This window comes from Vulpes vulpes, chromosome 2 (assembly GCF_048418805.1).
Source record: "Vulpes vulpes isolate BD-2025 chromosome 2, VulVul3, whole genome shotgun sequence".
In the NCBI taxonomy this organism is placed as follows: domain Eukaryota; kingdom Metazoa; phylum Chordata; class Mammalia; order Carnivora; family Canidae; genus Vulpes; species Vulpes vulpes.
Window position 1 is genome coordinate 156,316,050 of NC_132781.1, and position 12,305 is coordinate 156,328,354.

At 57.1% G+C, this 12,305-nt stretch overlaps 2 protein-coding genes across 2 annotated transcripts; both read right to left on the bottom strand.

Annotated features, from left to right (window-relative positions):
- Nucleotides 1–746: 746 nt before the first annotated feature.
- C1QC (complement C1q C chain) lies at nucleotides 747–5,322 on the bottom strand. Its single transcript, XM_026012435.2, has 3 exons — nucleotides 5,171–5,322; nucleotides 4,728–4,921; nucleotides 747–1,591 (listed from the first exon to the last, which is right to left on the bottom strand). The coding sequence occupies exons 2-3, from the start codon at nucleotides 4,906–4,908 to the stop codon at nucleotides 1,035–1,037; spliced, it is 738 nt and encodes a 245-aa protein (XP_025868220.2). The 5' UTR covers nucleotides 4,909–4,921; nucleotides 5,171–5,322; the 3' UTR covers nucleotides 747–1,034.
- A 3,469-nt stretch (nucleotides 5,323–8,791) lies between these two features.
- On the bottom strand, nucleotides 8,792–11,727 carry C1QA (complement C1q A chain). Its single transcript, XM_026012490.2, has 3 exons — nucleotides 11,574–11,727; nucleotides 10,637–10,806; nucleotides 8,792–9,581 (listed from the first exon to the last, which is right to left on the bottom strand). The coding sequence occupies exons 2-3, from the start codon at nucleotides 10,797–10,799 to the stop codon at nucleotides 9,007–9,009; spliced, it is 738 nt and encodes a 245-aa protein (XP_025868275.1). The 5' UTR covers nucleotides 10,800–10,806; nucleotides 11,574–11,727; the 3' UTR covers nucleotides 8,792–9,006.
- Nucleotides 11,728–12,305: the final 578 nt, after the last annotated feature.

A 12,305-nucleotide genomic window follows, 5' to 3' on the forward strand; every position in this document is an offset into this window, starting at 1 on the left:
CTTGAACTGTCAACCCTTCTCGTGGTCACCCCCGTGAAAGTGCTGTGGCCAGTGTCGGGCCTCCCGGTGCTCCCACAAGGATCGTAGCAGCTGGGCCCGCGAGTCAGGAACCTGGCAGTGGAAGCCTGATGGTTTGTGGGCAGCAGTGGTTTTCGTTGAGCTCCTGGGGGCTCCCAGAGTTTGTCAGTTATTTGGGGGGCATCAGGCACCCAGGGGACAGATTCTTACTCTCTCACTGGCTCATGCCCATCTCATTCATTCACTTACTCTGCTTTTCATCACTCATTGACCCACTACCCGTTTATTCATTCGTTCATCCAAACTAACTCATTAATATTCGGCACAAATTCATTGCACGTCAGTTCTTGGTCTTCATGGTGCTTACCTGAGCCCAAACCCCTCCTGTGACAGGTGCTTCCAAAATTTAACATAGGTCAACATGGATCTGGGAATTCAAACACTCCCATTTACCTGTGAACCTGGATGACTTTAATGATGGCAGCACCTCTCACCCAAACAAATGACAGCGGGTGGCCTAATGGGGACCCATTGCAGCTTTTAATCATACTCTCCCAAATGGCCACAGGACACCGAGCATCTCACCATTGGCACCAGACTTTACTGAGCACCACCTAGATGCTCTGTCTAAATCTAGAGCCTGCAGATGGCTGTGGCAGGTGCACAACTGAGGATGAAGGGGCCCTTTTTTTTTTGAGAACTTGGCAATGAGAAGCCTGAGCCGTGCATATTTATCAGTTTATTTATTTATTTATTTATTTCTGTATCTCCTTGCCTTTCCCAAGACTTGGGGGGAAAAAAAAAAAAACCATTGACAGTATTGGTGTTGGTGAAGGTCTCAAAGCAGTGACTCCTGAAGGAGCTCAGAGGAGGGAGAGAACTTGGTGCAGGGTGTCAGGGCGGCTTCCTGGAGGAGAGTGGATCAGGTGGAGAGAACGGCCTGAGCACAGCGGGTCTTGCAGGGAAGCTGAGGAGGGGCAGGGCTGCCCCGGGGCCGGAGAGTGGGCCTGACTGCCCTAGTCAGGAAAGAGCAGGAAGCCAGAGAAGACGCTGTCGGAGCCTTCGGTGCCCACCATGCCGTTGTAGTCATTGACCGCCAGCCACACCTGTTCACCCATCTGCAGCCGCAGCAGCACACCGCCCGAGCTGACCTGCTTGCTGTTGGACAGGTGGTCACAGAAGGTGGTCACCCTGGTACCACTTCGGTACAGATGCACGCACAGGTTGGATGTCAGCGACGTGTGGTACACAAAGTAGTAGAGACCCGGGACTTTGCAGGTGAACTTGCCAGTGCTGGTGTCATAATCCCCCTGCGGGTTGGTGATGACTGTGTTGAACTTGACCAGGTTGTTGGCCAGGGGGTACTCGGCTGTCTGCCGTGTGACGGTGAACACAGACTGGTGCTTCTGTTTGTATCTGCCCTCCTCGCCCGGCTCCCCAGGGGGTCCCACAGGGCCGGGAGCCCCTGGGATCCCAGGGATTCCCATGGGGCCGTTTTTCCCAGGATAGCCAGGTGTGCCGGGTTCTCCCTTCTGACCCTTGGGTCCTCGTGTTCCAGGGATAGCTGGGATTCCTAGGGAGAGAGCAGGTGGGAAGGAAATGATGGGGCAGGGGACAGGGACCTTGGGGGTGTCCTCCAGGGGACATCACAGCAAAGTTTAGCCTCTGGAACTTCCTTCCCCAGATGGACCAACACCCCTGGGGGCAGTGTGCAGGGAGTTAGAGGGGAGGGAGGCCCTGGTTGGAGTTCTGCCTCCCTGTGGACTTGCCGTCTGACCGTGACTGAGGTCTGTTGGCCTCAGTCTTACATTTATGATGGAGAGGGGAGGCCTAGCCAGCATCAGGAGGTCTCTCAGAGGGCTTGTCAGAGGCCAAGACTATCAGCCCACGGACAGCACGTGGCCTCAGAGAGCTTCCAATTTGGTCTGCACAGTGGGTTGCAAACTTTTATGTCGAGCCCAACATTAACCAGTTCAAACCTCACCTGAAAGGTCTGCATCTTTAGTGCTTGTCGACAAGACTCAGAAGACTGGTCAGAGGCCCATTTCCACGAGAGCTGCCGAAACTTATACCTTAGGCCCCATTAACTGACATTGGCCCCTTCAAGAACCTTTGCCTAATTTTATACTTATAATTTTTTCAACTTCTTATGCTGAAATAATTATAGATTCACAGGAAGTTGCAAAAAAAAAAAAAAAGGGACAAGAAGACCCCATGTACCCTTTACTTAGTCTTCCCAGGTGGTACATCTCACATAACTACAGTGCGATACCCAAACTGGAAAATTGACCTTTGGATAATCCACAGAACTCTCTTATGTGCCACCCATTTGTGGATGCGTATCGTTCAAACACAATTCCGTAGCACGTGTGGATTTGTGTAACCACAAAGGCGCCCTGGACTCCAGCGCTTACCCCCTTCCCTGCAATCACATATGTACCTATAATTTTGTATTATGTTTTTAAAGAGGGCCCTCAACACTTCATGAGCTTCAGAGCCCCACAAAACTCGTGTCTGTCCCTGAGATGGAACCAGCCCAGACCAGCTTAGCCACGGGAGCCACTGGATGGAGCCAAACAGAAATGCCCCAGTAAGGGGGTTGCTCTCTCCAGCGTCCCTGGCCCCATTCAGCCCACTGGAGCCCCTTATGACATCTGGGCTGGTTCAACTTCTCTCATGGTACAGATGAGGAAACTGAGGCCAGAGACTCACTCAAGGCCAAGCAGCCAGTAGGAAATGGAGTCAGGATTGAAAGTCAAGTCTGGCTGAGTCCCAGTCAGAGCGTGGGATTCTTGTGACAGCCCCGATTATGTGAGACTCTGTGAGGTTTTCCTCCCCTCATCCAAACTTTACTCATCTTTTAGGGACTGGCTCTAGTCTCCTCTTCCCGGAAGTCCTCTCTGGGTGACCCTGCCAGCCCCCAGGGCCCCTTCCTCCTCTGACTTCCTTAGGGCTGGGTGTCTGTGCAGACTCTTTGTGACAGATCCTCTCTGGCTTTGTGAGCCCTTTAGGTCCTGGGGTTAGGACAGAGGATCAGGATCCAACAGATCTAGGCTAGAGCTTTGTGACTCCGGGCAGGTGACCTCCCCTCCCCTCCCTGAACCTCTGCTTGCCTGACTGAGGAAAGGATGTAATAGAACAGATCCCAGAGAGTTCCTGGGAGCTTGGAGTGGGGAGTGCATGTGCGGAGCACCTCGCAGGAAGTGCTCCGTAGGGTCAGCTCCTGGTGATGCTGTCAGTGGTGCAGGGTCATGTCTCATCCTTTGGGTCATCTTCCACCAACTGACTGGGAGGGGGAGGACCTGCCATGGGGAGGGGCCTCAGAGGCACTGGAAGGTAGTGGCTAAAGGCATGGCCTTTGGAGACGGACAGGAGTCCACTGGACTTTGGGCAAGTTGCTCAATCTCTCTGAACCTCCGCCGTGACATTTATAAAATGGCAGTAAGGCATTTTTTGAGAGGATTTTGGCCTCAGTTTTCTCACTTGTAGAACAGAGTTAACAATTTTATCTACTCCATAAGGTAAACACATGCTGAGCGTTTGGAACCATGCCTGGCATATAGTAGGAGCTTAATAATTGATGGCCATCAGCCACCCTGGGCCGGGAGATGGCCAGAGGCAGCTTTGTAGTCTGAATTCTTGAAGGGGCCTCATTTGGCTCGCTCTGAATTAGAGAATTCCTTCTGGAATGTTGACAACATTCCATTTTATTGCCAGGAGGGAAGAGGACAGTGGGGAAATTCCTAAGGACATTCCTCACCACTGGCCTGCCCCCCCTGCACCCCACCCCCGCCCCTGTCGCCCCCCATCACCTCTGCCCAGCCTCACCCGTCTCACCCCCCACCCCCGCTGGCTCCAGACATGCACCTGCATCCCAGATATGCACCTTCGGATGGAAAAGGCGCCCCGGACTCCAGCGCTTGCCCAGCTCCCGCGCCCCCTCACGTCCTCGGCCCCCTTTGCTCATGCTAGGGCTTGCCTATCAATCTGCAATCCTGACTCCTCACGCCCCATGCCCCCAGCTACTCAGGATCCTAGGGAGGGAGGTGGGCACAGATCGGATTTTTAAAAAAATGATGATAACAACTATAATATACGCATAGCCCCACCCACCCGAGACCTACCACGCGCCTGGTGCTGTCTTACATTTCAGCTTGGTTAGCCATCCCAGCACCCCTGGGCGGCAGGGAGTACCATCTCCCATTCTACAGATGAGGAGACTGAGGCGCTCCACACAGGGAAGTGGTAGGGCTGGGATTCGAACCCCGGCCATCTGTGCAATGTGGACATTCACTGCGGGGGCCCCCTCCCCCCAGGGGTCCATGTTGCACAGCGAGTGGTGCAGGGGCTATAACAGGAGAGCACAGTGCTTTAGAGTTTGTCAAAGGTCTGCAGGGTCATCTCCTGCGATCCTCCCTGCCACCTCCTGGGACAGGCGTTCTTGTTTTCTCCCTTTGGTCAGATGAGAAACTGAGGCACAAAATTGGGGAACAGGGAGGACCGAGTCCTGGGCTCGGAGAAGAGATGGGCTCTACCTGCCAGGAAAGCTGGACTCTGCTCTGGGAGCAGGTGCGACATGAGGGAGTGTGTCTTGGCCACAAGTAACTGTCCCCCTCCCCGCAGGTTAGCCCCAGGTAGACAGACCCTTTGCCCGCTGCCCCCAGGCAGGCCTTCGGTGACCCCCACCCCCAGCAGGCCGGCAGACTCACCTGGCTCACCCTTGGGCCCCGGCAGCCCATCGTGCCCATCCTTCCCCGGGGCCCCTGGCAGGCCCGGCATCCCGGGGATCCCGTAGCAGCCTGTGCTGGCCTGGCCCCCCAGTGGCAGCGCCAGCAGGAGCAGCAGCAGGTTCAGGCCAAGGTGGGGCCAGGAGCTGGGCCCCGTGTCCATCCTGGGGAAGGATCTGGGCAGGGAGAGAGCTGAGTTGGCCCACCCAGCCACTCACCCACCCTCCCCATCCTTGCTCCCAGCCCTCAGGAGCCCACCTCCCCTCCCTGGGCACCTTGGCCCTTGGGGCCTGCTAGCAGGACGGATGGAGGATGGGGCCTCTAGCGATGCAGACCCCGCTTCCTCTTGCAAACCAACTCACCCCCATGGGCGAACTTGGGGGCAGTGCCATTTGCCCTCGCCGGGACGGGGGGCCTGGCCTCACCTGGGGTGGCAGGATTCTGGTCCGGTCACAGAGGTGTCCTGGAATCTGCTTCCCCTCTCTCGGGCAGGAGGACACCGTGTCAGAGTAGACCCAGCAAGGAGGGCCCGGAGCAGGCTGGGCGGCCTCCTCCCCTCGGCTCCCCCTGCCCCCAATCCCACATCCCCTTTCCCATAATTTTTCCTGACTCAATACTTTCTTTTTGGGTACTGAGCCAGGCTGACCGCAGCGATGCCCTTGTGTTCCCCAGCCCGGCGTCATGAGTGTCTGAAATGAGGAAATGTCCACTGCCCCGGATCCGCTGAAGGGAGCGTGTGTGTCCAGGTCAGCGCGTCCTCATCGCTGGCCTTTACTACGCCTGAGACTCAGCTGTTTTACAATGTCCCCAGGAGGAAGTTACAAGCCCCCCTTTACAGATGAGGAAACAAGCTCAGGAAGGGGAAAGTCCTTACCAAAAGTCACATAGCAAATGGTTTCTTGGGGTCCAAAGCCTTGCTCTGACCTCCCTTGTTTTTTTTTTTTCTCTCAGAGAACTGATGTTTATTTTTTATTATTTTATTTTATTTTATTTATTTATTTTTTATTGGTGTTCAATTTGCCAACATGTAGATCTGACCTCCCTTGTTTAGTAGTCTCCAGAAACAAGCCCCACGTGCGCGTGTCAAGTGGCAGGCCTTATTCTAGAATCTTCCACTTGTGCCTCCCATTTGTTACACTTGGGGGTGGACACCCAGGATGGGCGAGCCTTGACGGCAGGCAGCCTGCTGTGGTGGACAGACTCTGGCCATGGAGTCAGTGGTCTCGGATCTCCTTCCAGCCCTGCCTCTTGCTTGCTCAGAGGCCCTTAGCAAACCCGTGGCTCCTCTGGGCCTCAGTCTTCCCATCTGCGTACTGGGCGGTGAGGGAGGCCCAGGGGTTGCATGCCGGTGCCTCTTCCTTTGCTGGATGATCCCAGCCTCCCTGCCGGCACTGCCTCCCTCACCCCCATCTCCGGCGCCCCTGCATCTGGCCTTGGAGCCTGTGGTGGCTGGTGCCGGGTTGCCGGTTGGGACCAGGCTGGCAGAGCTGAGAGAGACAGCTCTCCTCTCTTCCTCTCCTCCTCTGATATTGAGGGTTCCAGCCCTGACCCCACACCTGCCACCTGTGTCACTCAGGGAGAGGCCTCCAACCTTTCTGAGCATCAGTTCCTCCTCTGTAAGTGTGGGATTCTAAGAGCTCCCATGCAGGGCAGTGGCGAGGACCCAGTGTGTGCTGCAGGCTCAGTGCTTGGCCGGGTGCCAGGCACGAGCAGGAGTTCACAGCTCTGTTCTTGCCCCCACGAAGTGACCTCAGTCTCCCCATCTGTCCCTCCACCCCACAGTTCAGAGCTGTAGAATGTGGGATGAGAGCAAGGACGTGAATGTACTTGGCCTGGGGAGTCCCCAACAAGTGGAGGGCTGGGAGAAGCAGAACCAGTAGGCACAGCATTGGTGGGGGGTCCCAGCGAGATGGCACCTGGGGTCCCCATCTTCCGTTCTCCCCTTCTTTGCGCCTGGGTCTGTCTTGTCCAGCAGGTGGCAGCCTCAGCCCATGCTCAGCCCGCCCTGCCCCAGCAGCCAGGTCCAGGCAGCCGGCCTGCCCAGTCCCCTTCTCCTCTGAGCCCGGCCAGTGACTTGCCACAGGGAGGGGGGTGCTGTGGGTGCCCATGGGTGGAATTTAAGATAAGGAACAGCCCTGCACTCACGTTTCTCCAGCCTGGTCTCTCCCACCACTATGGGACCTGCACTCCTGACACCTCTGAGTCCCATTGCAATGAAAGGAGCTCTTCTCCACTTTGGGTTCAGCCAGAGCTGGTTGAAATCTAGGTCCTGCCACTTTCTGACCATGTGACTTTGGGTAGGGAGCTCCTTTCTCTGGGCCTCAGTTCCGAGGGATTGCTGAGATTCATGCATCAATGGCCAGGAAATGTCCAGCACGTCGTGGGTGCTCAAAGATCTGTTTCTCTTCCTGGCCCACGGGAGTGTGTGTTCTGGGTGGGGAGGCAGAGAGCTGGGGCAGAGGGGAGGCCCAAAGGAGGCCGAGGGGCCCGAGGAGGGGTCACTCTCTTCTTCCCGACCCCCAGAGGCTGCTGGTGGGGCAGGGCAGGGCAGCCCCAGGAGAGGGGCTTGGGTGTATGTGTGAGGCCTGGGTGGGGAGGTATGGGCTTGTGAGGACTCCCAGGTTGCTCTCATGTCAGTTTGTGGGTGAGAGAGACAGTTCCTGTGGCTTGGAGGATGGCCCAGTGGGAGCAGGAGCGTGGGAGGGTCCGCATGTGAGAGAACCGGGGCACATCTAAGGCACACGCAGGTTGGAGGGTGAAGAAGATGTACACCTGCGTGTCAGGGGTGGGACACATGTCTCAAGGTGTCTGTGAATGTGCTTCTGCCTGTTTATGCGGGGCACTTGGATATCTGAGGCAGGGCGTGCATGGGTATGACTGCATGTATAACCCAAGAACGTCTGTGGGTTTGGAGGCGTAACCAGTGTGCGTGTCCAGGGGTGTGCACAGTGTGTCTAAGGGAGTGGGTTGGGTGTGTGCTCAGGGAGGGCATCACTGTGCCCGTGTTTCAGTGGGGAGCAGGCAGGTCTGAGTCCGGGAATGTGGGTCCACGTGCATCTCGAGGGAGACGGGTGTGCGGTGTGGTGTGCAGGTGTGTGGTGTGTGCACGGCACAGAGCACATATGACTTCCTTTGGGAAAAGGCACGGGCGTTAGACGTCCTCAGGACTGAACTCCCAGCCTCCTTATCGTCGTCATATTCGGAGGGCATGGCAGGGCTTCTTGCTTCTGAGCAGCTCTTCACAGGCTCAGTGGGACCCCGGGGATGCACCATGAGCACCCCAGACCTGAGTCCCAGCTGGGGAGGGATGCCCAGCCCAGGAGGGATGCGGCCCCAGCCTCCACGCCTGCCCGAGTGGAAGCGCAGGGCTGGACTTGGGAAAACTAGCTTTGCGGAGGTCTGCTGGCTGCCCTCGGGCCAACTGCTCCCCCTCTCTGAGTCTTGCCCATGTCTTTCTGGTTCAGGGTGGGAAAGCAGGTGTCAGGTGTCAGGCATGTGGCTGTGGAGGCTGGCGAGGGTCGCAGTTAAACACACAGGCTTGGGTACCAGTAAGATCTGGGTTCGAATCCCAGCTCCTCCTCTTAAACGCTGACCTTGGGCTCCTTATGTCCACCCCCATGCTCCAGCCTGCTTCGTTGTCCGTAAAACAGGGTCACGCTACCCACCTCACCCCCAGCTGTGCAGCTTACACGAAATACAATAATAGCTCAAACTTACACAGCCCTTACCACGGATCAGGCACAGCTCTGAGTCTTCACGTATTAAGTCACTCGATCCTCCCCACAACCCTCTGAAGTAAGTGCTGTTGTTATTCCCACTTTACAGATGAGGAAACTGAGTTCACTGAAGTTACACGATACACACACGGTTGGACAACTGGTAAGTGCTGGTCCTAGGGCTTGAACCCAGGCCGATGAGGTTCCCAGGACCTGCCAAGTACATGTGGCAAAACACAAAATACAGGCCTGCCCCGTAAGCACTCAGTAACTGTCACTCTTAAGCTCCCTCCCAGTGCCCAGCGTAGCAACAGAACCTCAGGCTCGGCAGACGTGGATTCGGGTATTTATTCTAAGAAATCCATCTTCTTACATGTGCGGTGGGCAGCAGGCTCTAGGGCTCCGGTAGCCAGCCCCCTCCCTTCAGGCAGCTAAAGCGACAGCACCCCCAGAGCGGACCATAGAAACCAGAGAGGTGGAGTGAGTGGGCCAGAGTCACACAGCAGGAAGCACGAGAGGCCAGGCCGGGCGGGTCCTTCGCTGGCTCAGAGGGATGGGAAGATGAGGAAGCCACTGAAGATGCTATCGACCTCAGGACCCTGGTAAATGCGGCCCTTGATGGGGTCTTTCTCAATCCAGACCTGGTCTCCCTGCTGTAGCTGGAGAGCCATGCCCCCGGACACCACCTGGAAGATCCCCTTGCTGTTGGTGTCGCAGAAGCCCAGGGAGCGCCGGATCTGGCCCCTCCCGGAGGACACGATGGACAGGCAGATGTCCCACTTGGACACCACCTGGAAAGTGAAGTAGTAGTAGCCGGGCACGGCGCAGATGAACCGGCCCGAGTGGTTCTGGTACGGGCCCTCCTGGTTGGTGATGACCGTGTCGAAGATGACCACGTTGCCACCCATGGGTGGGTTGCGCCTTATGGCTGAGAAGGCCGGTCGCGGCTGGTCCTTGATGTTTCCGGGGTTGCCCTTGGGGCCTCTCCGTCCTGGCATGCCAGGGAGCCCCATGAGGCCGCTGGGCCCAGGGAAGCCCATGTTGCCAGGGTTTCCAGGGGGCCCAGGATCCCCCTGGTCCCCTTTAAGGCCCCGGATGCCCGTCCGCATGCCAGGAGCCCCTGTGGGGAGAGAGGCCAGATCTGGAGGGGGCGTCCAGCGTCCACTAGTCCCAGGGAGATGGTGGGACCCTCGGCTGCTGTGGGTGAGGGGATGGGGGGTGTCTGGCCCTTCGAGGTTGACGGTGGGACCTCGGGCAAGTGCTTCAACCTCTGAGCCTCAGCTTCCTTATCTCCAAAAGTGGAGCCAGGTGGGAAGAGGTACTTGGGAAGCTGCCAGGTTCTGGCAAAGGCAGGACACTGGCTCCTCCGTTGTGTCCCTGCCCATAGCCGTGCACTCCATGCCCCGCCAGGCCACTGCCCTTGACTTCCTCAGGCTCGGGACTCCATGGCGGGTGTCTGGATGCCAACTATGGCAAACATCCATGTGGATCTTTCTGGTCCGCCACGGGCTAGGGGGCCCACGGGGACTGACACTTTCGTTTTCCACTCTGAGCACGTCCTCCTTCCTCTTCTTTCACCCCCAACTTTTTTTTTTTCTAGAATGTGAGTTTCTGAAGCTGGAAGGGGTTGGGAATGGGGAAGCAGGGACAGAGGCGGGTGGGGGAGCTGGAGGGAAGCAAAGAGGACGGTTGCCATGAATTGATCCTTTCTATGTGCCAGGTGGGTTATTTTTTTTATTTTACAGATGATAAAACCGAGGCTCAGAGAGGGCCGCTAACTTGCTCGAGGTCATGCAGCAGGGTAAGGTGCCTGGGTCCAGGGGCTAGCACCCGTATTCATTCTGGTGACTGAACAACAGCCCAGGACTGTGCACACTACTCCAAGACCTTTCACCTTGGTCGCTTATAGTGGCCCGTGCTCCAGAGCAGGAAGGCGAGGCCAAAGAAAGAGGACTCAGGCAGGAAGGAGGAGACGGAGAGGCCTGGCAGTGCAGGGAGGTGCCCCGCCAGGAGCCTGGGTTCCCCTCAGCCCCTGGGACCGAGTGCGGAGCGTAGGGGCTTCCCTCGGGGGCCCAGGTGGATTCTTGCTCCTTGGCACCAGCCGCCCGAAGCCTCCACCCTGAGCCCAGGCCCTGCCAGGGGATGAGGGGCTGGGGTCCGGAGGGAGGTGCTTACCTGGCTCCCCTTGCTCCCCCTTGAGGCCTGGCCTTCCGGGTCGGCCGGGTGTCCCTGCAGCCCCATCCCTCCCGTCTAGGGCTCGGCACACGTCCTGGGTCACAGCAGATGCGAGGGAGGTGGCCAGCACGCAGAGCGCCAGCCAGCCCCAGGGGGCCTCCATGATGCCACTGCGGAGACACGGGTCAGGGCCAGACCTCACACACGCACACATGCCCATCTCGGACGACGATGCACGTACGATGAAGAACGGGGAATTTGCCCACATAGATACCCACACCCCACTGAGCACACCCGTGTAGCTACACACTTAGACACACACAAACTTAGCCTCTGATCCCACACCTACGCTACGCAATGAGCAAACTCAAAACCCACTAGGCACTCCCCGATGCACAAACTGACACCCAAATAGACTCCCTCTCTCACTCACCCAGACACACATTCATAGACTCCTACAGATGATCAATTCCATTGAACAAATATTTATTGAGCGCCTACTCCTTATTTAATTAACACTCCCTCGCCCAGATGGCAGAGCTGTGCATACACGGAGGAATTCACGGCCCCCTGACACAACACACGTGCTCACTCCCCTACACACTCGGCCCCTTTCAGCTCCCACTGGACCCACTATGGGACCCCTCTGCTGGCTCTGACACTCCCAGCCTCTCCCCAGCTTCTTGGTTTGGGGGGCGGGCACGAAGCCCAGGAGCTCTGGTTAGAGCTGATGGCTCTATGTCACCACCTCCCACCATCTCCCAAACCCGAGGAGTGAAGAAGGTGCCCCCACTCACTTATCCTGAGTCCTGGATCAGCGCCCCCCACCACCTTCCCGCGCCAGGACCAGCTGGTGGTGGTCTCTCTCCCCTGCCTTCCTTGTCCAGCCCCCCAGGCCAGCTCCCCTGGCCCCCTCCCCGTCAGGCGCGGGCCTCACCTGCCTCAGCTGGCTGTCAATTCAATGGACCGCTTCTGTCCTCCACCCAGGGACCCCTGTGGGACACCCCAGCAGGGGTGGTGCCTGCCTGGCCTCGGCCAAGTTTCACATCCCTTCCTACTTCCTCTTCTCCTTCCCTGGGCCTGCCCCCGGCATTGCCCCAGGGGCCAGAGGCGACCGGGGACATTTTAAGCAGACATCAGCAAGACTGGGACACCGGAGTCCTACCGGTCACCGGTCAGCCGGCCAGGCCAGCGGCACGCAGCTCGCACGCAGCTGGTGTGGGGGCAAGGACAGCGAGGCAGGAGTCTGCGGGGACAGAGGCGGCAGGAGATGGGGGTACGGGGTGGGACGTGAGAACCAGAGAAGCACAGAGCATCAGGGCAAAAGGAATCTTTGTAAAAGTCGGTAACTTGTAAGCATTTTTCATGATTGTGAAAGCAACCTGCATTCATCGTCCAAACTTGGAAAATTCAGAGAAACACAAAGGACAGTGCAGTAGGGATGAGAAGCTTAGTAATTAGCTTTCCAGACCTGCCACTTCCTAGCTGCCCTTGGGGAGTTACCTAACCTCCTGGAGCCTCAGTTTTCTTATTCACAAATTGGGAACAACAGAGTCTACCTCATGGGATTATTACAAAGTTTCAATGACATAATATACATACAAAACCCTTGGCACATGATGAGCACTTAATAATTAGCTTTTATCATCTGACATTTGAAAAACAGCAA

What these genes read in the sequence shown, in the direction of transcription:
- C1QC (XM_026012435.2), bottom strand. Translation starts at nt 4,908, where the DNA reads ATGGACACGGGGCCCAGCTCCTGGCCCCACCTTGGCCTGAACCTGCTG. An exon ending in GGGGCCCAAGGGTGAGCCAG is followed by an intron (nt 1,592 to 4,727) that starts GTGAGTCTGCCG and finishes CTCTCTCCCTAG; the next exon opens with GAATCCCAGCTATCCCTGGA.
- C1QA (XM_026012490.2), bottom strand. Translation starts at nt 10,799, where the DNA reads ATGGAGGCCCCCTGGGGCTGGCTGGCGCTCTGCGTGCTGGCCACCTCC. An exon ending in GGGGGAGCAAGGGGAGCCAG is followed by an intron (nt 9,582 to 10,636) that starts GTAAGCACCTCC and finishes CTCTCCCCACAG; the next exon opens with GGGCTCCTGGCATGCGGACG.